The sequence below is a fragment of the Bos indicus x Bos taurus genome, chromosome 21 (assembly GCF_003369695.1).
Source record: "Bos indicus x Bos taurus breed Angus x Brahman F1 hybrid chromosome 21, Bos_hybrid_MaternalHap_v2.0, whole genome shotgun sequence".
NCBI classification, from domain to species: Eukaryota; Metazoa; Chordata; class Mammalia; order Artiodactyla; family Bovidae; genus Bos; species Bos indicus x Bos taurus.
This window is the reverse complement of record NC_040096.1, coordinates 65,052,983-65,077,514: the sequence shown is the minus strand read 5'-3', so window position 1 is coordinate 65,077,514 and position 24,532 is coordinate 65,052,983. Positions and strand designations below refer to the sequence as shown.

At 59.7% G+C, this 24,532-nt stretch overlaps 1 protein-coding gene across 3 annotated transcripts; it reads left to right on the top strand.

The window, feature by feature from the left end:
* The first annotated feature begins 11,146 nt into the window (after window positions 1–11,146).
* SLC25A29 (solute carrier family 25 member 29) lies at window positions 11,147–24,475 on the top strand. 3 transcript variants are annotated; one of them, XM_027520794.1, is made up of 4 exons: window positions 11,147–11,489; window positions 16,601–16,644; window positions 21,585–21,668; window positions 22,388–24,475. In XM_027520794.1, the coding sequence occupies exons 1-4, from the start codon at window positions 11,456–11,458 to the stop codon at window positions 23,120–23,122; spliced, it is 897 nt and encodes a 298-aa protein (XP_027376595.1). In that variant the 5' UTR covers window positions 11,147–11,455; the 3' UTR covers window positions 23,123–24,475. The 3 variants fall into 3 exon arrangements, with proteins under 3 accessions (XP_027376595.1, XP_027376593.1, XP_027376594.1); XM_027520792.1 differs by having other exon boundaries at window positions 19,642–21,668; XM_027520793.1 differs by lacking the exon at window positions 11,147–11,489 and having other exon boundaries at window positions 19,638–21,668.
* The last annotated feature ends 57 nt before the right edge of the window (window positions 24,476–24,532 follow it).

The window sequence follows — 24,532 nt, the reverse complement described above, 5'->3', positions numbered from 1 at the left end:
GCCTCCAACCAAATCAGGGCGCTCCTAAAGGGGAAGCCACTCCAGTGAGAGGCTGGTCACTGGGAACCACTGTAAAGGATGGTGACCTCTCCCTGGCTGTGCCCTCGCTTTAGTTAACCAAGCCCTCCTTCGCCATCTCAGGGCGTCCTCGTCACAGCCCCAGGAGGAGGCACAGCTGATGGTCCCATTTTACAGATGGAGCCACTGAGGCCCAGAAAAAGGACTCATCCAGGGCCATGCAGGCAGCAGGGCCGGATTTGATCACTGGATACTTACCCAACCAGACGCTCTCTGATGACGCGGGCCAGGCCCTGAGACCCATGGGCCCTGCCCTCATGACTCTCACCCCCCATATGACACCGGAACGCAGCCCTTCACGGACACTGAAGATTAAGGAGGCTGTGCACTTGCCCAGGGAACACGGTGCGTGTTTTGCCAACCTGGAAGCTGGCAGGACTGGGAGAGGTGTTGGCACAGCAGCACCCAGGCAGCCCCCTCTAGGCAACCCTGGGGCAGGGGTTGTGTGTGGACCGCAGGCTGACCCTGAGCAGGTCGCATTGACAGAGGGGGATCCCCACCTCCTGCCCAGGTGTTTGTGGGGCGGGTGGGGGACACAGGCTGGCAGTGGCCACTGCCACAACAGAGGACAAAGGGCAAGAGGCAGCCCGTCCAAGGCCGGTCCTGAGGCCAACCTTGACCTTTAGAGAGATGCAGGCCAGCATCCTGTTAGGAGCCAGGCTGCCGCCCTCAGATCCCAGCCCCGAGACCTCGGGCGAGCTCTCGACTCCTCCGTACCCCAGTCTCTGCCTCCACGAGAGGAGGACGGCACCCACGTTGTGTCGGGGACCACTCGGGGCACGCTCCGGGTGTGTCCCTGGGGGAGTGGCTGGCCAAGCGTGCAGGCTGCGTTAGTAGGAGCTCAGGTTCCCGAAGCAGGGAGTGGACAGGCCTGTTCTGAGCAGGCCACGTCCAGCTGGGACGCTACACTGCGGAGGCCAGTCCTCTGGATGGTGAGGGAACTTGAGGCATGCAGTCTAACTGAAGAAACAGGGAGAGGTCGAGTTCCATGTTTCCTGCAGTGTCGGCCCCGGGCACCCGAGCCAGAGCCCAGGAACCGCCCTGGGTACCTTTCCCCCTGCACCCTGCATCCTGTGAGGCACCCAGTCCTGAGGGCAACCCCTTGATGTTCACATTCAGATCCACTCCTCTATCCACCTCCACAGCCCCCAGCTTGGTCTCCCAACAGCCCACCCTGCCCATGCCCCCCACCATCTCACCCAACCATGCCCCCAACCACCCCCCAACCATCCCCCAACCACCCCCCAACCACCCCCCAACCATTGCCCTGCCCATCCCTCCCACCCACGCCACAAACATGTTGTGCCTACTGCATGCCACATCCTAGGCACCGGGGCCACTTCAGTGAACACAGCAGTAAACACAGGCAAAAGTCCCTTCCCTGTGGATCTTATGATCCAGGGGAGGAGACAGACAACCAACACAAAAAATAACCTAAATAATGAGTCTGCCAGAGAGCAGTCTGTGCCAATGAGAGTCGGAGCAGGAAGGGCTGGGATGGGGGTGTTAGGGCAGCCCTAGAGGTGGCATTTCAGATGAGCGTGCTTTCTCGGTCACTGTCGCCAAGTTTCACGCGCCCTTTGCCTCCTGAACAAACATGCCCAAACTACCCTTCGCCGCAGCAGAAACAGAAAACCTGCCGCCTCACTGTAGAGGCTGCCCCGTGCAGGTCTGAACACGCCCCCAGCCAGCTCCGAGCTGCATCTGTCTCTGAGACCACCGTGCCCGGCCCGCGGTGGGCACCCTGGGAAGAGTGGATGAATAAATGCGTGAGAAAAATGAGTCAGTGAGTGTATTGGTGGATGGACGGACAATGGTCAGAAGGACTGACAGACGGAAGGACAGACAGATGGATCGAAACGTGGGTGGATGGGTGGGTAGATGCTTGATGATGGTTGGACAGACAGATGGATGAACCCGGGGCAAAGCCATCTGCTCGCACCTGACCCAGGACAGAGCAAGGAAGCCCCCTGGTGGCAGGTGGGGGTTTGGGCTCAGGAGGAGTTGTGGCTCACCCCCCACCCCCCCGCATGGTTTGGGGGAGACAACAGGAGGCCGTCTTAGCCTGGGTTTGGCTCCTGGCTCCACCCCTCCCAGCTGTGTGACCTTGGGCCAGTTGTGCGACCTTTCTGAGTTGCATGCTTGGCAGGAGTCAGAGCCCAGGGCACCCGCTGGGGCCACTCCAAAGGGTCACTGTTGGAGCAGCAAGGTCGGCTTTTGGCTTTCGGCTTCCTCCTCCAACAGCGGGCCCACCCCGCGCGGCCCCAGGAAGCCCAAGCGAGGAATTCTGAGCCATCCTGTAAGGGGAGACAGACACGGCACAGACACCAGGGGCCCCCGGGACAAGGGGAAGTGGGGCGCAGGCCTCACCGGACATGGTGGCGGGGGAGCTGCAGGCCGAGGTGCCGGGGAGGAACCTGATATCCTAAAAGGCGTGCTTACGCTTTATAACAAGAGGGATAACTTCAAGTTCCTAACAAGACATCCAGACCAAAGAGACGCAGCCGGCCTCGAGGCGAAGGCCCCGCCTCCCGGCAGGACGCAGGCAGACACCTCTGTTTTCACTATTTTGTCACTTGCTGCCTTTCCTTCTCAACCCCTCTGGGATGCCGCGCACCCGGGGACTCACTTCTCCTGCGCGTCCACGGTGCCCGTGGGGTGGACCAGGAGGCTGAGCCAGGCTGCCTGGGCGTGGCCCTCACCCTGAGGGGCTCTCTGTGAGGTCCCCTGGGGCCTTAGTGTCCTTGTCTGTAAAACGGCAGCTCTGCTGCCGTCCACCCATAAGGCTCAGGGAGGACTAAAGGGTCAGCAGGCCCTAGGCTCCTGGAGCCAAACTTGTAGCTCTGAGTATCACAGTTATGGGATTTCACAGGAGGCCCAGGGGTTAAGACTCCCTACGCAGGGGGAGGCACAGGTTCGATCCCTGTCTGGGAAACGAACATCCCACAAGCCGCATGGTGCAACCGAGATAAAAGAATAAATATCACTGTTACGATGTAACTTGCGGGTGATGTCAAGGACAGGCAAGTGGGATACGCCTGTAAAATACAGAAAGTGCTCCAGGAGTTATGCTTTGAGGTCTTTGTGTTTCAGTGGGTATGTTCTCAGAGGGGAGTTCACTGGGTCAAACCCCCCTGAATGATTCACATCTGTTTATTTCTTTTTGGCTGGCCTGGGTCTTTGCTGTTGAGCCCAGGCTTTCTCTAGTTGCGGCCTAGTCGGAGGGACTCTCCCTGTGGTGTCTTTCCATTGCGGTGGCTCCTCTTGTTGCGGGGCAGCAGCTCCAGGTGCACAGGCTCCTTAGGTATGGCTCACCGGCTTACTGCCCTGCGGCACGAGGGATCTTCCTGGACCAGGAACCTAACTCATGTCCACTGCATTGGCAGGCAGATTCTTAACCACCAGACCACCAGGGAAATCCACCTGAACTATTTTTACCTATCATGCACTTTGCCATTTTGGCAGGATTTGGAAGGGCAGGGATGGGGGCAGTGGGACTTCCAGGCAATGAGTCTAGAGTGGGACACTGGGCCAGCTCCAGAGATGGGCATTTCCAGAAAATGAGGCTCCTTGGCAAGACTTGGATGAGTTCAGGAGACTCCGGAGTCACCTGGCTCACTCTGTGACACTCTAAGCCTCCGTCTCTTCATCTGTAAAATGGGACAGGAGACAAATTTGTACGCTCAGGGGCTTGGCGCCTGCCACGCTCTGCCTGCATCCCACGACGCCCCACTGGGGGCTGCAGCCCACACAGCCACAGGCGGGAGCTGAGGCTGCACCCACCTCCGGGTGGGGGAGCATCTCTAGGGTGTAACTGGTTTGCAGGGTGGATGACCCCCTACCTCAGACCTCCCAGACACCCTGGCCTCCCTCTGACATCCTGAGGGGTTAGGGCCCTGGCTCCCAGGGTCTCAGGGTTGCAGAGCATACAACAGGGCGTCCCCAGCCTGTGCCTCCACTGGGGCAACGGGGCCAACAGGAAGGGCTGCCCTCAGCTCCCCCGCCCCCATCCCCCCCAGGAGCGGTGTCTTCATGTCTGAGCTCAGCACAGAGCTCCAGGCCCCTGGATCCACCCCCGTGTTACAGACGAGGACACCGCGGCCAGAGAGCAACAGTGACAGTTAGGGGAAGGCCTGGAATTTGAGCCCAGCGCTGCCACGGGGGACACTGATTAACGTGACCCCGAGACTCAGTTTCCCCTATCTGCAAACAGGGACGACAGCCACCTGAAGCAGGGCTAACGCAGGTAAGGACTATGAAGGCTCCCCGGCACTGGTCATCAGACGGAGCAGAAGCGACCCTTGGAGTGCCAGCCAGCAGCCTCAGGCCTGAGCCAGCAGCCTCAGGCCTGGGCCAGCGGTCAGGTGCCTCCAGCCCTGCCCTGTCCCCACCCACTCCCTGGCCCGTCTCTTCCGTTCCCAGATGCCCAAGCAGTAACTTAAGCCCTTCTGGTCACTTCATGCAGCCCCTCCTGTTTTCCAGGCCCCTGTGACCCCTTCAGCGATGCACAGGAGGCATCCCTGGGGCCCACTGGCTGGGAGGTTCTCTCCAGGACAAGGTAACCTCTGACACCACGAGATCCAAGGCCCCGGAGGGTGGAATTGAGGAATGAGGCTCTCGTCAGGGCAGGGCCTGAGGCCTATCGGATCTGCTGATCTGGGAAGGGAAGATATTGACCGCTGTCAATAATTCATTCCTTCATTCCAGCACACACCTTCTTGTGCAAAGCCCACGCAGGCATCCAACAATGATTCAGAGGCTTGCCCAGCCTCCCTGCAGCCCTGGCCTGCCTGGGGAGTACATGCCTTCTCTGGTACTGCCTGAGAAATTATCCCCATGAGGAGAAGCCTCTGACACCAAACATTCATGTCTCACAAGTTCTGCAGGTCGGGACTCGGGACCAGCGTAGACGTGTGGCTCTGGCTCAAGGTGTCTCATGCTGAGGCCATCTTAAGCCATCAGGGGGCCTGGAGGAATCCCCCGTCCAGAGTGACGCACTCACAGGGCTGTTGGCCAGAGGCCTCAGTTCCTGGTCTCATGAACCTCCCCATGGGACTGCCCGCATGTCTGCACAAGAGGCCCAACGTCCCCCGCAGTCAGGGGTCCCAGAGAGAGCATGGTGCAGCTATGGTGTTCCTGAAGGGGGAGACCCCAATCACAGGCAGAACTGGAGCGCCCGCCGGGGGGTGGGAGGCCGTTCCCAGCATGGCCAAGACCCGCAGGCGGGCAGCACCAGGTAAGGCTGAGAAGTAGATTGTCGGGACTGGGGGAGGCGCCTGGAACACCCCGGCTGGAGCATGTGGACACGGCTCATTGGTGCGGGCACGGCACGTCCAGCGGAAGCGGTGGCTGGGTGGGGCAGAGGCTGGGGAAGGATGGGAGGTTGGGACAAAGTGTCATGGAGCCAGCTGGGAAGCAAAGGCAGGCACTTCTTTTTAATTTTTATTCTTTTTGCTACACCATGCAGCATGCGGAATCTTGGTTCCCTGACCAGGGATGGAACCCGGCACACTTTAACAGGAAGTGCCTGAGGGCAGACTCACCCGGGACCAACCCCCACACACACACACGCCCACCCCCAGCGCCAACAGACACTCAAAGGGGTGGCAGAGGCCTGCCTGTGACCCTCCCTTTGGACAGCAAGGCCCCGAAAGGGCTTCATCTGGGAGGTGAGCCTAACCCCCACCCCCCGACCCCCGCCGGGGGCAAGGCACGGCAGCCAAGAGTCAGGCACCCAAGGGGGCCGAAGATGGGGCTGTGGTGGGGGCTCCAGGGAGCAGAGCCCAAAGGAACAGGACTGGAGATCATGGTGTGGGCAGAGGGGTCCATGCCCCCTGCTGGGCCACAGATGACTGCCCGAGGCTGGGTCGTCAGGAAGCCACAGGAGGAAGGAGGAACACAGAACTAGCGAAGGCCTGTCCCACCAGAGGGGTCCTGGAAGGGGAAGCTTGGGCTTGGGTTCCAAGAACCACAGCGGGCTCCTGAGTTCCAGGAGGCCCTTCTCTCAGCCCTTTCTCTGTCCCCTCCATTGCTCCCCAGGGCACCCGCCTGCCATCCCAACACACATTCCCTGCCCGGGGCAGCGCCCCGCCCACTCCTGCCCCGCTGCCAACTGCACCCACACGGCCTCACCCTGGCGCCCCAACCCCAGCCCTGAACAGGGGCACACTGCCCTCCTCTGGCCACTGCCCTGGGTGCCCGTTCATGCTGCCCGACAGCCCCGGACCATCTGCTGGTCCAGCCATCCCCCCACCATGACAGCGGGTGCCCCCAGAGGGCACTGCCCTAGGCCTGGCCGCCACCCCACCCTGCGCTGACCCAGGAGCATGACTCCACGAGGCCCGTGGGCAGCAAGCACACCCCATGTCCACGCTTGGCCGAGCCCCTCTGCCCTGACCAGTCGAGCCAACCCCAGCTGGGGTCCACCTCTGTGGCTTTCTGGGTCTGGGGCACCCCCAGGCTGATCCCGTTAACTCTATTTTTACACCAGAAGCACTTGCCGCATCTATTTATATCACGCTCCTTCTTGAGTTTCTGGTCATATCTCCATCTGGCCAGAGCCTCCCTCGCTTCGGCCTCTCGGTCCACCCCCTCCACGGCCAAGTGGGTGCCAAGCGAGTGGAGGCCACACCCGCCCTGGGGACTCCGCCCCGGGGACCACGGTGACTGTATCCCACTGAACGAAGGTGCCAGAAACCCACACGGCGTGGTGGCCCCTTTGGGGCTGACGAAACTCAACTGAGACATGAACTCTGTAAAATCCACCCAATAGGAGAGCACTGAGCATCTCAGACTCGGGAGGGGCCACCAGGACAGGGACTGGCTGTCCCCAGGTGGTCTCAGGCCCTCTCCCCTTTGAGGCACAGAGCCGACTCACTCACCAGGGAGGCTGAGTTACTCCCAGAGTGGACCAGACCTGAGGCCGGAGGGACATCCAGATGGAAGACGTTTATCGGCAGGGAGAAAGACTCGTGGGGCGGAGCCAGCTCATCAGCACCCAGTGCTGGGTCCAGGTGGACCCCCTGGCACAAAGCCACCCCCACCCCACCCCACCGTGTTCCTTGCAGGGTCTTCCACGCAGCCAGGAGGGGTGCAAGTGGAGACTGGAAAGCAAAACTGAGCCAGAGATCCCTGAACCTGTCCTGGGAGAAGGTCTCCATCCCTGAAGAGGCCGGTTTCAACGCAGGTTTTACCCCCACCTGCTCCCTGAGGCCGAGGTGGGGCCTTGAAATCTGCACTTTTAGCTTGTCCTGGGAGACTCCAATTCCAGAGGTCTGGGGGGACCCGTGGCCACAGGGCAGGACAGTCCAGAGCCCAGGTCCCCTCACCCAAGGGTGCATGCTCACCCCCTGCTGTGTGCCAGGCCAAGTTTAGTGTTACTTAAAGATGATAAGGTCCCCGCCCTGGTGGAGCAAACATTCGAGAGGAAGAGAGATGTTAAACATTTAGAGGAACATGCAAAGTCATTCTAGGAGCTGGGGCAGAACAGGGCATGGGGTGGGGTGGGGGGCTCCGCAGCCAAGCCCCTTTTGAGGAGCTGAGAGTTGAGCAGGGGCTTGAGCCCTGGAGAGGACTATACCAGGCTGGGAGGAGGAGCGCACCCCGCCCCCACCCCGGCTTGGGGACACAGCCAATTCAAAGGCCCTGGGGCAGAATGAGCTTGCAGTTGTAAGGGTTCGGCCAGGTACCTCTCGGGCTCTGAGCCTGGGTTTTATTCCAAGTGGGGGGTGTGGGAGGCAGTTAACAGCCCCACCCTCCCCACCGTCTGTGCCCAGGAGCTTTGGAACCTGTTCCAGTGGCTCCCATCCTAAAACTACACCTGCCCTGGCTCCCAGGCCCACCCTGCACACCCTCCAGCTGAGCCCAACCCCCCACAAGGTCTACAGACCACCCCCTACCCCACAGGCCCTGAGACATCTCAAGCTCCAGCCTTGCTCCCCACCCAACCCCGGGGGCCAAATAGCCTCCCACCACTGAATTCAACAGATTCCAGGGTGAGAGACTGCTGTTATTAATTTTCCCACACCCAATCTGTCTTGTGTCAGGAATTACAAACGCCCTGCAAAACAAAATCTTTGTCACACACTCCCAGTGACCCGGCCTGTCCCCTGCTGCCCCGTGGCATGTTTCCCCTCCCTGCTGTTCCCTACTGCTCTGGCCTTGGGCCCCTCCCACTTCTTAAAGGCTGGGGTCTGAGTCCCCCTGCAAGGCAGCCTCCCCAGGAAGGGTGGGAGGGACCCGGGGCCCTGTGGAACCTGAGAAGTTTGAAAAAGCAGACTGTTGTAATCTCAGGAAATGAAGCAGAACAGATATGGACCCCAGCAGCTGATGTAATGACGCAGGCCCATTGCCTACAAGCTCATTTCCTTGGCTAAGGCATCTTCACTTCTTTCGGGTCTCCCTGCCAGCTGCGTGGGAGGCCCTGGAGGCCAGGGAGGTGGGTCTTCTCTGTGCCCACTCCAGGTGCAGAGCACCACCCAAGTGAATGATTCTCAGGCAGCAGGAATCACTTTTTTTTTAATGCATGATTCTTTTTTTTAAAAAAAAATGTTACTTGGTGGCGTCAGGTCCTAGTTGCGACTCTCGGGATCTTTCTTTGAGGCACATGGGCTAATTGCAGCGTGCCAACTTGCTTGCCCTGCAGCATGTGGGATCTTAGTTCCCCCATCAGGGATCGAACCTGTGTCCCCTGGGTCTCAAGGTGGATCCCTAACCACTGGAACCAAGAAGTCTTTGAACGATTCTTTAGGGAGGGACGGCTTTCAGTGGTTTAGTAAGCCAGCAGTACACACACCCCCGTGACCCCAGCCCCTACCAGTGCCTGCCTTCGCCGCTTCCTCACTGCTTCCCCAAACGCTGTTTCCAGCAGATTCTGGGATGCACCAGCACCTGCCCTGGGGTGCTCCCGGTTGGAGGTTGACCCCCAGCACCCACCGTGGGCACACCTGCCCCAGAGCCCACCCTTCTACTGCTCACCACTTGCTGGACCTCTGTCCCCAAAGCCAACAAGCCTCAGCCTGAACACTGGCTCCCCCAGTCCAGCCCCTCTCCAAGTCCTCCCTGCAGGGTGCACAGCTCACCGCCTGCCTGAAGTGCAGGATCCAGGATCCATCCCACTGCTACCTTTGCGGATCCCCCGCCCGGATGCCTGCAGGGTCTGCCCAAATGCAGCTTTCCCCAAGGAGCTTTCTAAATACTGAGTGCTCATTGTGTACCAGGCTGCTGGGCTGGCCCAAGGACAGGAGTCAGGGCTCATGCAAGCTGCCCCAAGCACAACATTAACTTAAGGCACTTGTGTTCTCTTTGTCTCCTTATTAATCGGTCCATAAGAATTTTCTGACTTACTGCCCTGTTAAGGTTCTTGACTCTCCTTCTCAAACCTCCAAAAACAGATACGGAGGCTGCAGGCATCTGTGCTTTCCCCCTTGAGGCCTCAGCAACCCAGGGACCCCTGTTCCTAGAGGTGAGTCACCTGGATGTAGGTTGTCCAGTTTAATCACTGTGACTTCGAGGCCTCCGGCCAACTCCCACCTGGGTTTTGGGTCTGGGCTTCTCCTAGGGCCCACACCCTTTCCTGGCTCATGAGTCTTGTCAGAGGCTGGTGATATTCAAACCCAGGCCTCCAGACCCCTAGTTCAGGGCCCACCAGCCATCACAAGCACTGGACTAGGAGTCAGCAGACCTGGGTTTGGGTCTCAGATCAATGGATGTTCTCTTTAGATTCTAAGAATAAAAGGAAACCATGCGGAACCATTGGATTTAGAGTGGCCCCTGATCACCACAATAATTAATGCACCGGACAGGTATCCCCTAGTAGCAAGTATATATAATCTTTAAAACCCGTCTGTGAGGTATATATCCATGGTAACCTCGTTGTCGATTTCAGAAATAGTAACATGCAAATAAAAGAACTGTGTGATCTGCAACCCGGAAACACCGGACTGTGTGTCCTGATCGCAAGAGCATGAAGGAAGTTGGGCGAAGGCCTGAAGTTGTCATCTGACTCACGGTGAGGGAGAAAGCGCCCGGCCAAACCGAGTCCAAACCGTACAGTCCGGACTTCACGAGGTGCTGGAGAAGGGCAAGTGGGAGTCTCTGACCCGGACGCTCCCCAGGGAGGGGTCCTTGGCCGCGGCCAATCCCAGGGATGGGGGAAAGCGGACGCGGAGCAGAGTCGGATTCTGCTCTTTCTTAATCCACCCCCACCTCCCGCCGCCCAGCTACCTGCGTAGACCGGAGCCCAGCGCCCTCCCACTTGGCCTTCTCACATACCCTCCCCTCCGCCAGGCGGTCCAGGCCCCGAGGCCTTCCAGAGCCGCGGTTTCGTGACCACACCGCGCCCGATCTGGCCTCTCTCGCCCCGCGGCTCCAGGACGAGTCCAGGAACCTCCCCTTCGCACAGCTTTCCACGGCTCCCCAAGTTTGCACCCCGAGGTCCTGGCCACGCCCTTCGCCCCGAGCGCCGTGGGCCAGGAGGCCGGGAGCCCCAGGCCCACCGGCCGGAGGGCGCACAGACAGGAGGCGTGGGGGTGAAGACTCCCCCGAAGGGGCGTTCCGCCGCTCGAGGAGTGTTACAATTAGTGTTCCAGCCTGCAGGCCTTGGAGGGTCCCGGCGCTCCACCTCCGTTAACCGCGGCGCGTCCCCATTATGCAAGCAAGGACCCTGAGCTTGGGCGGTGGAGTTGGGATCTGAACCAAGGCCCCAAGGATCCCAGGCTTCCGGTCCAGAGCGAGGGCACGCCACCTCCCGCCCCGCTGATCCGCGTCACGCACGCCAGGAAGTTCCCAGGCTGCGCCGGCCCGGGACTCCCCGCAAGCACCAGCCCCACCGTCCCGCCGCGGCGGCGCACGACCGCCTTCCTCTCCGCCCGGGGCGGCGCGGGCGGGCGCACGAAGCGCATTCTTTGTCTGCAGCGCCTCCGCGCCTCCCCCGCCCGCCGGCCGGCTACGTGGCCCCGCCTCGCCCGCACCCTAGGTCAGCCCGGCCAATGAAGCGCCGCGGCGGCGCGCGGGGCCCGGGGCGTTGTCCGCGCCTCGCCCGCCCATTGGCTGAGCTCTGCCCCACGCCCGAACCCCGGCCGGCCGGCCGGAGGGGCGGGACGCGCGGCCCGAGGTGAGGGACCACGGGCGGCGCACGGAAGATCGGAAAGGCCGGCGAGCCGGCCAGCGAGGGACAAGCGCCCGGCAAGGAGTCGCGCGCTGAGCCGCCGCCGCCGCTGCCGCCAGACCCCAGCCTGCGCGGGGCTCCGTGCCAGAAGGCAGCGGCCAGGCCGAGTGCCAGCCCAGCAAAGCACGGAGGGCCCCCGACGGCGACCAGCCCGGCGAGGGGCCAGCGAAGGAGGACCCGGAGGAAGGCGGCTTCACCGGGGACCCGGCAATGGCGCTCGACTTTCTGGCTGGATGCGCTGGGGGTAAGGAAGAGGGCGGGTCCTGCCCGGGCGCGCGCGGGGGCCGGGGACGCCCGGTGCCCAGGGAGGAGGTGTCCGGCCTGGGAGGCCAGCTCACCTGCGACCTCTTGGTCCCGCGGCTTGCCCTGTGGCTGAGATTTCCTCCTGTGTAAGATGGGTTAGCTGTGCTCCTGTTTCACGGGATTCTTGTGGGCGTGAATTGACATCAGGCCCGAAGGGCCCCTAGGGCGCTGTCCACCAAGGCAACTGTCTTTTAAGTCTTTCGCAGCTCGTTCGGACGAGCGATCTGGGGCTCGGGGACATTACCGTGGCTGCCAGGGGACCGCCAGAAGGATGCCCCACCACCCTCCTCGCCGAGGCCAGCGGACGGCGAGGCTCCGAGCCCATCTCCCTCATGCCGTCCCCCAGCCTGCGCCGACTCGGAGCAGGGTCCCCTCCCTGGGCACAAGAAGTTTGAAACTGGCTCCACCCCGTTTCCCGCATCCGTGTGGGTGGGCTGGGGCCGGGGGCCACCGGACGACCCCCTAGTGAGATGGCTTAAAAGGCGTGGGCCTGATCCCTGGCGCCTAGTCACGCCTTGGCGTCCCGCCCCCTCCATGCGCGGCTCTTCTGGGGAACAGACTGGGGGCGAGGGGGGGGGCGGGGAGCGGGGAGCCGTGAAAGTGAAAGTCGCTCCGTTGCGTCCGACTATTGGCAACCCCATGGCCTATACAGTCCATGGGATTCTCCAGACCAGAACACTGGAGTGGGTAGCCATTCCCTTCTCCAGGGGATCTTCCCAACCCAGGGATCGAACCCAGGTCTCCCACGTTGCAGGAGGATTGTTTACCAGCTGAGCCACCAGGGAAGCCCCTGGGAACGGGCAGAGTAGGCTTGAATCTTCGCAGGATCTACGTCTTGGGCTCACGCGTGCATGTCCCCGATGTGGGGCACCTTCCCTGAGGCCGGGCTGCCCCACAGCGCTGAGGCCCTGTGTGTCCCCCCACCCCACCCCCGCGGACCTTGAGTCCGCGTTCTGTCTGGGCTGGCTGTGGCCTGTCCGTGGGCATCCGGCACTGGCACTTCCCTCTTTGGCCTTTAGTGTCTCTGTTTTTTCTTGTAGAGTTAATTTATTCAACAGGTATTCACTGGGAGCCAGGTTTAGCTGTCAGGGACTCAGCAGGAAGAGGAGTGTGGAGAGCAGCCTTAGGCACATAAACCTGTGTGGTGCTAGCTTCCTGTGAGGCTGATGCAGAAGGGAGTGTGCTGGGAAGTGACCCAGACGCTTACCCAATCAGGCCTCCAGGCCCCAGGGCTTTCCGTCAGGTTTCTTCCAAGCCCAGTGCCAGAGGAGACAGGAGGGGCCGACCTCGATGGACCAAGCTGTCCGTTTCCCCCTGTCCATTCCCCTCTCTGCTGTTCCCGCCGCCCCGCGGCCCCCACCCCCCACCCCCGCCACCTCCAGGGACCTCCCCTTGTGTCCTGCCACCAGGCCGTGGGCTCCTCCGGGGTGGGGGGTGGGCAGACCCTTCTCTACCCCTCCCCCAGTGGGCGCTCAGTCCCAGGGCCAAGGCCCCTTTGCAGCTTCTTGAGGAGTGTGGGTTCTTCCCCCAGAGAAGCAGGATTCCTTCTGTATTCACACAGGTGTGCTGGGAGCCGTGGGGTTTGGGGCGGGAACACTCTTGGTAAAGTCAGACCCAGCCCTCCAGACACACACAGTCAAGTCACCCTGGGCTCTTGCTCACCAGGGCCCCTGCCCATCCTCACCACGCCCAGCCGGGAGAGATCCTGGCCGCGTCCTGGGTTGGCGAGCAGAAGGTACTCCACGGCCGCCACACCTGTGGTCCTACCTGGGCCCAGGTGAACGCCTGGGGCTAGAGGTGCCTGTGCTTCCCCCGTGGTGTGAACGGAGATGGGCGAGGGTAGAAGGGACCCTCTCTCCTGGTGTTACTTGACCCAGGAGAAACCTAGGCCCTGAAAAGTGCAAGGGGGCAGCCAGGCTCGTCCCTTCCCCCAGGCTCAAGGCGCTAGGGACAGTGACCTGACTGTCCCAGGCTCAGCTTTCAGAGCAGAGGGGCCGTCCAGGAACCATGTCCGGGTGGCACCCCGAGCCTGGGCCCCAGAGGTTGTCTGGTTTCCTTGGGTTTGAGTGGCTCTTCATTCAGTGTCCCGGGAGGAAGAGGGTAGATCCCTTCTGATTGGCTGCGTGTGAACCACGTGTCCAACCTCCCCCTCTGGGAGGCCGGGTGGGGCCTTGATTGACAGCAGCCCTGAGGCCTTGCAGGGGACTGGGTTAGAAGGGTCTCAGTACCGACTTCCACTCCCCCAAGAACTAGAATTTCAAATTCAGAAAATTCAAAACATGAAATGAAAACGGGGGTGGGTCTCAAACGATCAAAACAAAGTGTGTCTTGAAGACCAGAAACCCAAAGGTGGAAGAGCTGAGGGAAAAGACAGGCTGGGGTATGTTTTCACCCACCTGTGAATGTCAGGGGTTCCAGAAGGAGGAAGAGGTCTGGAGGTGATGAGTAGGATGAATAAATAATAGTGGAAATTTTCTCTGATCAGAAGTCTGCTGCGTGAAAGGGCTGAGGGCGTACCAGCCAGAGTTCTTTAAAGAAAAAAAGACACAACCTTGGTATCTCCTGGTGATATTCCCAAAATCTACAGATAAAAATCTCAGTGGCTCTCTGACAGAATAAATAAATTATTGACAAAGGTGAACAGACACGCTGCCGGCGGATGTCTCATCTGTGGTGCTGGAAACCAGAAGATTCGTGGCTGTGGCCAGAGTTAATGGCCTGGGCTCAGTCCTCCCGAGAGCTCAGGACTGTCTTTCCTGATGGCATTAAAGAAGCAGGTTTTGCAGATGAGGGGGAGTTCAGATGTGTTACATCTGAGGGTCGTAATCAAGAGAGGCTCCAGGGATGCGAGTAGAGACCCCAAGATGGAATAGCCCTGGGTCTCGTGGGTTTTGAAGGTGAAGGTCAGTGGAAGATGGGCAGGGTGGGAACGTGCTTGGGGGTAAGGTGGGGACGTAGGGTGAGAGAAGGCCTCCTACTCTCACCCCATGGCGGGGCGGTGATAGTTCTTAACCCTGTTTCTACACGTGGGTTCCCTGATAGCTCAGTTGGTAAAGAATCTGCCTGCAATGCAGGAGACACTGGTTCAGTTCCTGGGTTGGGAAGATCCCCTGAAGAAGGGAAAGGCTACCCACTCTAGTATTCTGGCCTGGAAAATTCCATGGACTGTATAGTCCGCGGGGTCATAAAAAGTCGGACATGACTGAGCGACTTTCACTTTTAAGGTCTGAAGCATTAAACAAGGTGAAGAGGACATTATATAAGGATTAAAAATACAATATGTGAAGAAGCATAAAAACTCCTATTTACTTGTGGACATCCACTAACGCTGGTAACCAGCTCTGATGGGGAGCAGGAGAGATGAGTGGTTAAGGAGGGCTCCAGGCTCAGAAGGTTTCGGTCCAGATCTCGGCTCCACTACTTACTGTGTGGTGTGGACATACATCACTTTTCTGTGCCTCAGTTTCCTCATCTGTAAAATGGGCTAATGGTCCTTTATTTACATAAGAGGGAGGGTTGGTACACATACAAAGCTAAGAATGGTAACCAGCAGGTAGAAACGTGACTGTGACCCAATGAATATTAGCCTGTTTAATTGCTCTATTATACATTGAAATATAGCAATAAATACAGTAATAAATCACCAGTGCAATGGACATGAACTTGGGCAAACTTCGGGAGATGGTGAGGGACAGGGAAGCCTGGCGTGCTGCAGTCCATGGGGTCACAAAGAGTCGGATACGTCTGGGCGACTGAACAACAACTTAGCAATAAAAGCAGTGCTGTAAGACGCACACGCGTGCAGTTCCAGGGAGGACAGCATGCGAGTCAGTCGGGCAGTTTCCTGACCTCTCTGAGCCTCACTGTCCTTCCGTGAAGTGCCTAACAAGACTGCCTATTTCACAGGGATGTTGTAGCCCACACAGCACACAGGACGCTGACAGGTGCTCGTGAGCCATTCGGGGTGGCAGGGGCAGTGGGGCTTGTCCTTTTTTGGGAGGGTGAATCTTTACAGGTCTAGACTGATACATAACCAAGCGAACAGGGTCACAGGCTGCCACCACGGGCACAGCGTGGCTCCCGTGCAGGGCCGGGGAGCGGTCAGCCAGCAGCCGCAATGCCTCATGTCCGGGCCAGCACTCTGGGACCGGGGGCAGCCCTGGGGAAGTTTAACTCTCAATCCTGTACAAGTGCGGACAGTAAGGCTCAGACGCTGAGTCCTATGTGGGCTCAGCCAGCTGGTAAATGACAGAGCGAAGACTGAAAGCTGGGTAAGGGGCTGACCCCAAATCCAGAACCCCTGGAGCGCCTGACCACGCCAGGCATTTGGAACGATGGGAACACCTGAGAAATGGCATTGACAGCCTCTCAGGGGGCACCTTCTCTCTCTTTTTTTAACTTTTTATTTTATATTGGAGCATAGCTGATTAACAGTGTTGTGAGAGTATCACATGGACAGTGAAGGGACTCAGCCATACATATCCATGTACCCATTCTCCCCCAGACCCCCTCCCATCCAGGCTGCCACGTAACGTTGAGCAGAGTTCCCTGTGCTCTACAGGCGGTCCTTGTTGGTCATCCATTTTCAATACAGCAGTGTGTGCACACGTCCATCCCAAACGCCCTAACCATCCCTTCCCCTCACCCTTCCCTCCGGCAACCCTAAGAGCATTCTCTAAGTCTGTGAGTCTGTTTGTAAGGAAGTTTATTTGTATCATTTCCTTTTGGATTCCACACATAGGGGAAGTCATGCAGTATTTCTCCTTCTCTGTCTGACTTACTTCACTCAGTTGACGCTCTCTAGGTCCTTCCACGTTGCTGCGCCAAGGGGCACCTTCTGTTGTCCCCTCCAACGGGCAGCCGGGCGGAGAGAGAGTCACCAGCTTTGAGTCTGACAGATCCTGGCTTGACCTTGGGACGGCCACCCTCCCCTCGCTCCACCCAAAGGATCAAGGGGCTCCCGGGATGTGGCAGGCACATCCTTGCTGGACCCAGGCCCCACATGGTGGTTTCTGAGGCGTCTGGGTCACAGGCTGTCCTTTCTCCCCCCAGGTGTGGCAGGCGTGCTGGTGGGACACCCGTTTGACACGGTCAAGGTGAGTCTCATCGCCGTTTTATCCTCAGGCCGTGGTGGAGGCGCAGACATTGGAGGGAGGCTTGCAGGGTTGGGGCGGCAGGATACCCCTTTCTGGTGACCATCTCAGGAGCCCCTCAAGGTCCTCCCACAGGTCAGAAGGTAGAATCAGGCTTCTCCCTGATGCCCAGGTGAGCAGCGGCCTGTCCAGCGGGCCGTCCCGGCCTTTCCTCCCGGTCTGTTCCTCCATCTCCCAGCTGGGGCTAAACTTGGAGGTCCATCCTGATGCTTGATGGAGGGACTGCCCAGACGTGGGGGCATCCACCCCGTCCTCACCCAGAACACCTCCAGACTGCTTCCTGCAGGCAAGGATTCAGAGAGAATTGAAGAGAAATCACACATCAGCCTTTCCCGTGACTGCGATCCCCGCAGAGTGGTGGGCCTCGAGGCTGACACATTGCCTGGGCATTTCCCGGGGGGCTGCAGAGTACAGCTCTGGGGAGGCGCCCTGCTCCCCCCTCCGCGAGCCCATTCCTCCGCACGGTGTCGGGTCCCGGGTTCCCCGACGCCTCAATGGAAACCAAGAGTTCCGGAGTTCCGGATTCCCAGTTAGAAACTCCCAAATAAGATCTGCCCTCTGTTGTTGGGGGTTTTATCCTTAAACTAGCCAAGTCAGGCCCCTTCCTTGTGGGCTTCCCTGGGAGCCCAGTGAACCGCAAGCAGTGGGCCCTAGGCCAGACCCTGTAGCCCGCTGAACCCTGAACTTGGCTCCTCTTCTTCAGGGGCGAGGGTGGAGCAAAGACAAGGATGTCACCCTTGTGTAGGCAGGTTTGAGAGACCCCCGTCTCCTCCTTTTTCAGGAACCCAGGTGTCCCTGGGCTGATAACAGGTCCTGTGAAGTAGGGCTGCGTTTCCTCCAGCACAGGCCCCAAGCACTGTGCTCTGACCTTGGAAAGGTCTGTGCCAGGAACTCCCTGGTGGCCCAGTGGTTAGGACTCTGCGTTTTCACTGCTGTGGGCTGGGGCCCCATCCCTGATCGGGAACTAAGATCCCCCAAGCCACTCCAAAAACAAACAAAAAGAGGTCTCTCTCTGGGCCTTGCGCAGCTAGCTTCAGGCCCCCTGGCAGCCCACCTGCCAGTCACTTTACCTCCGGGCCAACTGTTCTTCCTGCACAGTGAGGGGCTGGCGAGATTTCCCACAGCCTTTGGGCCCGGCACTCAGCAGTGTAGTTTGTGCTGGATTGAACTGTTAGTTCCAAAGGGCATGGGATTCCTTCCATCCCAGAAGGCAAGGCCTGGCTTTCTTGCCATGCAGCGGCCCCCGAGTCCCTCCAGGGCTGGCCACCCCTCTGCCCAGCTGACCACCCCACGGCACCTGCCCAAGGGCCAGAGCAGCCCAGGATGGCCCTGCAGGGTCCACATTACGCTGTGCTTCTGCACTGTGGTCCTGTGCTGTGCGTGCCTCTCAAAGCTGCATCTAGCCAAGAAGTGTCTCTGATTCACTTCCTCTGCCCAGCTCTGCAGAGGCTTCTTGGGGTGCCCGTCCCACCCCAGGTCAGTCCCTCCAGGCTGCGGACCACTTTGTTCGGGTGCCTCCAGCTCCCTCTGAGCTCCTGAGCCATGGCCAGCGCCCCAGGGGTAGCCTGAGCTCAGGAACCTGTCCACCGCTGGGTTCCTGCCCTGTCCCACCTTACCTGGCACCTGGAGGTGGTCTTTGAGGAAATCCATTTGTAACTGTTTTTGTTTTTCCCACTGTGGCCAACCAGCATCACCTCTGCGCAAACCTATCTTTAAAAAGCCAAGCCTTTTATTCCGAAGGGGGAAAAAACCCCACCCCTCGCAAGTCCCCACTGTCACCCAAGCTTGTGACCCTTCTTGTCCACCGCCCCCCGCCACGCGCTCAGACACTGTGACCTTGTTCTGATTGGACGTTGGTTTAATTTAATGCCAATGGCTTTTTTTTTTTCCTGGCTGTTGTCCATTGTAAAAGTTAAGCATTCTTGGGACTTCCCCGGTGGTCTGGTGGCTAAGCTTCTAGCGCAAGGGGCCTGGGTTTGATCCCTGGTCGGGGAACTAGACCCACGTGCCACAACTAAGACCTGGCACAGCCAGATAAATAAATATTAAAAAAAAATAATAATGAGCATTCTCAGTCAAAGAAAACTGGAAAACGCTGGTTTTTTTTTTAATGTGTTCTAATTAAAACACATACATACACACTTTTTTTGGTTCGCTTTCTATTACAAAAGTAACGTAGGGTGTAAAAGAATGTTCACCATGACAAACACATATAAACAAAACAAAAACAAAACGAGTCCTTTATGTAGCCTTTCCCCCAACCCTTGTTAATGGTTTCTACCAGAAAACAGACATGCACACAGGCCCATATATATTCCTGGTTTTTGGCAAAAATGGGATTTACCTGCCAGCTCTGCAAGTGGTCCTACCGCTGAAGCGGACCACTGGGGAAGTCCCAAGAATGCTAAACTACACGCCTGGGAGGAGAAACAAGGCGCCCCTCACCAGAAACCCCCTTCCCCTCCTAACACCTCCGCCCTCCCCTCTTCTAGGCGGCCAGCTCCCTAACTCTCATCCACGGTCCAGTTTTCCCTGTTTATAAACCTCGTGAACTTGGACCCGGGCTTCCAAGTGCGTGAGGGGACGCCACGCGGCAGTGCCATCCGCACATCTCATGAATGCCACCTTGGCAGTGTGTCCTCCCAGGTCCTTGGAACTGAAATTTGAGTCCAAAACGTGGTTCACCTCTGTGGCGCCCAGAACCGCAGCCACTGCCCTTGGGCACAGCGCCTTCACGTGTGTTTCTCTGGGCAGGTTGTCTCCTGTCCCGTGGATGCCACTGTGGCAGTCACCAGGGGCGCCTGAGCCCTCTCTCACCAGGGAGCAGCCGGCCCCGGGTGGGCGGGGGCGGGGAGGCTGGGGGCTGGCCTCGGGGGTCCCGGGCCTGGATGTGATGTTGAAATTTTGTGTTGCTTTAACTGCCTTTACTTTCTGAGCTAGGGGCTGTCTCCGTCCATAGCAAAATGTAACTTTGTTGTAGATGAGCGTAAGCCTCATCCCGGAGAGCGCTAGTAAGTACAGACCAGGGGAACCCAACGCTTCTCTTCTCTGTCCAAACCAGGCCCTGGGCCTGGACCCCGCCCCACCACCCCCACCCACCAGACTGCCCTTCCAGACTGGCAGGGGCAGGGAGGGTATGAAATGAGCTTGGGTCCAAGCACAGGTCCCGGGGTGGGGGCCCTGGGGGCTGGCTGAGAAAAAGTAGCCCCGTCTCGATCAGGGGTTCTTTGTGCAGGGTCTCCCAGCCCTGGGGGGGAAGCTGGGAGCCTCCTGGGGTTGGTGTGTAAATGACCAACTTTTCCAGGGGTGGGTCCGTCAATCTTCCAATGAGATCCTGCTACCCCCAAGTGTTAAAAACCTCAACTCTAGATTCTGTAAGGCTCGGGCCACATTTTACCCCACACTCCCAGATGGCGGGTGCCCATCCCAGCCCCTGGGGGTCAGACACAAAGGGGAGATCCCCTACAGCCTCTCGTGGGACCCGAGCTGGCCCAAGCCTGGGCATGAAACCAAGTCCAGCCTGCTAAGATGTCACCAGGGTGTCTGAAAGTCTGAGCCACGGAGGGCAGGGCCCAGCTCCGCTTCACATCATCTCTGCTGACACGGCCTCCTTGGTGCCAGTGTCAGGGGCCACAGGAGGAAAAGCCAGTCCTCCAGAGACCACCAGCCGTCGAAGGGGAAGTGGGAAACCTCCCATCACAGAAGCAACCCAAGGCAGAGCTCATGGTGTTAAGATGCCCTCGGTGTTCTTGAGTGGCTGTGCCTTTCTCCTCCGAGCTGGCAGCCAGGGTGAGGAGGGGTGCTGGGGTGGGCAGCGGCCTCTCAGAGCGGTGGTCGCCAGCGTTGAGGTCCCTGTGTGCAGACGTGAGATTTCTTTTTTGCTTACAACACATTTTTTTTCTGTAAGTGCATTCGCCAGCACCCTCAACCCCACCCTGGCCCCGACCAACACAGCCACTCATGTCCCTGGAGAGGACAACCTTGACCGAGTTGCAGGATCTCTCTGAGCTTCAGCCTTCCCATCTTTGAAACAGGAGTGACCCCAACCCCACCTTGGCCAGTGATCACGTTGGAGCCCCTCTCCACTGCCCCGCACAGAGGGGCGCTCACACCACGGCCAGGGCTGTAGTGGGGTCATGTCTGAGTCAGAGCTGAGCCTGGGGCCGAACCTAGCTCACCCGCCTCCCCCAGACACAGGAAGAAAGGATGCTCCCGCTCTGACCCTGGGGAATGAGTATCAAGGACTGAGATAAGCTCTCTGTGGACAAAGACTGCTTTCACAGCGAGGCTCTGGGCCGTTGGGGTCTGAGGGCCCCCGAGCTGCAGACGTGGTCCCAAGGAGGCGGCCAGCAGCTCTCCAGTCGCTGCTTTACTAACTCATGACCACTGCCCTCCCTAGGGGCCACCGGCAGAAACCAAGGGGAAGGCCCGCAAGGACAAGGCTCCTCGCTGATAGCACCCCGTGGGCATTCCCAGCCCCGACTCGGAGAGTGCGTGGTGGGGTGTTAAGCCTGGACACCCCTTGGGCATCGGCCAGGACTTGCTTCTGGGATGGTGGGAGGTCTTGGGAGATGCCTTAGGCCCCACTGTCAGTGCCTTGTGTGGAGATAGTGAACAGGGGTCTTGAGGACCCCCACCCCTCTGCAGCTGGCTGTCTCTGTGACTGTTTGTCCACGGACAGCCCTCCCTAAAAATGGCACAGACACCCAGCCTCCCTCCCTGGGATTCCAAAAGCCACAGAAAGCTCCCTGGCTTCCTGCCTCATGGGTCCAACCTCAGGCCTCCTGGCGAGAGTCTCCCCGGGGCTTCTGCGTGCCGGCCCCAGAGAGCTGGGCACTCTGACTCCACGCGGCCACCGTACTTACCCTGGGCCCTCCTTCCAGGTGCGGCTTCAGGTCCAGAGTGTGGAGAAGCCCCAGTACCGAGGGACCTTGCACTGCTTCCAGGCCATCATCAAGCAGGAGAGCGTGAGTGCCTGGGGGCCATGGGGGTGGGGTGGGACGCCGGCCTCAGCCTTGCCTCTGCAGTGGTGCAGGCCTGGACCACAGAGGCTTCCCTGACAGCTCAGTTGGTAAAGAATCCATCTGCAATGCTGGAAGCCCCAGTTTGATCCCCAGTTTGATCAGGAAGATCCACTGGAGAAGGGAAAGGCTACACATTCCAGTATTCTTGGGCTTCCCTGGTGGCTCAGCTGGTAAAGAATCCACCTGCAATGCGGGAGACCTGGGTTTGATCCCTGAGTCAGGAAGATCCTCTGGAGAAGGGAAAGGCTACCCACTCTAGTATTCCGGCCTGGAGAATTCCGTGGACAGAACAGTCCATGGGGTCGAAAAGAGTGGGACACGCCTGAGCCACTTTCACTTTCACTTTCTCTCACTGGCCCACAGGAGGTGGAGCAGGGCACCCCGCCTCTGCGATGCTGTGGTCCCTGGACCACAGAGCTGGGAGAGGAGGCGGTGGGCAACTCCGGGGCACATCCAGACTTTGGGAACAGGAGGGTGGGCGTGCCCGGGCCTCTCAGATTGAGGACCTGGGTTCTGATCAAATTCTGCTTGGTCCTCATGAGCAGCCGAGGTGGGCCGAGGCAGCCGCCACCTGCATGGAGGGTCCTGGGTGGAGGTGGGCTTGGGCAGCTCTATAGACTCCAAGCGGGAGCGCACCTGACGCCTCTCCGTGCGCCCCGCAGGTGCTGGGCCTGTACCGAGGCCTGGGGTCGCCGCTCCTGGGGTTGACCTTCATCAACGCGCTGGTGTTCGGCGTGCAGGGCAACACCCTGCGGGCGCTGGGCCGGGACTCGCCACTGAACCAGTTCCTGGCGGGCGCGGCGGCCGGGGCCATCCAGTGCGTCATCTGCTGCCCCATGGAGCTGGCCAAGACGCGGCTGCAACTGCAGGAGGCGGGCCCAGCGCGCACCTACCGCGGGCCCCTGGACTGCCTGGCGCAGATCTACCGGCAGGAGGGCCTGCGCGGCGTCAACCGGGGCATGGTGTCCACGCTGCTGCGCGAGACGCCCAGCTTTGGCGTCTACTTCCTCACCTACGACGTGCTGACGCGCGCGCTGGGCTGCGAGCCGGGCGACCGCCTGCTGGTGCCCAAGCTGCTGCTGGCGGGCGGCACGTCCGGCATCGCGTCCTGGCTCTCCACCTACCCTGTGGACGTGGTTAAGTCGCGGCTGCAGGCCGATGGGCTGCAGGGCGCGCCGCGCTACCGAGGCATCGTCGACTGCGTGCAGCAGAGCTACCGCGAAGAGGGCTGGCGCGTGTTCACGCGGGGGCTGGCCTCCACGCTGCTGCGCGCCTTCCCAGTCAACGCCGCCACCTTCGCCACCGTCACCGTGGTGCTCAGCTACGCCCGCGGCGAGGAGGCCCGGCTGGAGGGCGATGCTGGGTCCGCCGCCCTGGCCCAGCCCTCCAGCCTGTGATGCCCGCGCCCCACCTTCCCCGGGGCGGCTTTTCCAAAATGCAGCCCAGACTGTTCCAGAACTGTAAGTGGCTCCCGCGCCGATCGCCCTGCCCCAGACACCTGAGACCCCATGGACTGTGGGCTCAGTCAGACCTGGGTTGAATCCGCTCCTCGGCTGTGTGGGCCTTGGCCGCAGTATTTGACCTCTTGGTTTTCTCCACTGCAAAATGCGGAGCCTGTTCCCCCTGTTGTACCGTCAGGAAGCTCAGAGATGCTGCCTGTGGGGCACCCAGCCTGTCACTGTTACTGGCTTCTGGACTCTTCCAGAAGCCCAGCCAACACTCCAACCCTTCCCTGGGATCCTGGCCACACCTCCCAGGGGGAGGGTCTCTGAAGACTCACCAATGGGCTTGCCAGTGATTCATTAATTCTGAACTCCTCCACCTGGCAGAGCTCCAGGGACACTTCTGGGCCACCTGTCCAGTCTGCGTTAGGGACAGAGGGGCAGCTCGAGGCCTTCTGGGGTCCCAGAACCAAACCCTCTGCCAGCACACCCCAGCTTCTCCAAGCTGCAAGGCTGGGAATACCCCTACTCCTTCCACTCCCGTTGGAAGGTAATCTGGGGACCACTAAGAAGCCATGGAACCTTCTGGAAGTTCTACATTAGCTTAGGAGCTGGGCTGGGGGGGGCAGGCACAGGTCAGTGGAAGGGGAGATCTCTGCAGTTAAACAGAGACATGGCAAGGGGGAGTCTTTCCACTCTCTGGGCCTCAGGCTGCCCATCTGTAAAATGGGAACATGACTCAGCTGATGTCTTCGGCTCAGGCCCACTGCCAGCAGCCGGGGTTCCCCAAGGTTTGCAGAGGGGTCGGCAGGGAGAACCCTGTGGGATCCCTGAGCCCTGTGGGAAATGGTGTCTTTCCCAGGCAGTCAGTCTCAATGCTCTGTGTTCCCATGAGTCCAAGCGGGGCCTGTAAGTGGACACAGGTCTGACCAGTTTGGGCCCCTCCAGGCCAAAGGGCATCTGCACCCACATGACCGGGGCCGTCACTAGAAGCCAGCCGGTGGTGTGAGCTCCGGCAGCCTGGGTACAGCTGGCACATCGTGGCCGTGAGACCGGACAGGGAAGTGAGTGCTTTCGCACAAGTTGGAGGTGACTGCGTCCTCCATGGTGACTGGAGCTGACTGGCCCTACTCCCGGGGGCGGGCTGTGCTCAAGGAAGCCAGGATGACCCTCCCCCAACTCCCCCCCCACCCCCACGTGGCTCAAGGAAGCCAGGATGACCCTCCCCCCAACCCCCCCCCCACCCCCACGTGGCATCATCGTCGTACAGAAACCTCCAAGGGAATAAAGTGCTCTTTGTTTTTTTAAGAGAGTGAGGTTTCATTTGTGTATCACAGAAGAACGGGGTTCACCCCTACCCCCTCG

What these genes read in the sequence shown, in the direction of transcription:
- SLC25A29 (XM_027520792.1), top strand. Translation starts at nt 21,465, where the DNA reads ATGGGTCCAACCTCAGGCCTCCTGGCGAGAGTCTCCCCGGGGCTTCTG. An exon ending in CCATCATCAAGCAGGAGAGC is followed by an intron (nt 21,669 to 22,387) that starts GTGAGTGCCTGG and finishes TGCGCCCCGCAG; the next exon opens with GTGCTGGGCCTGTACCGAGG.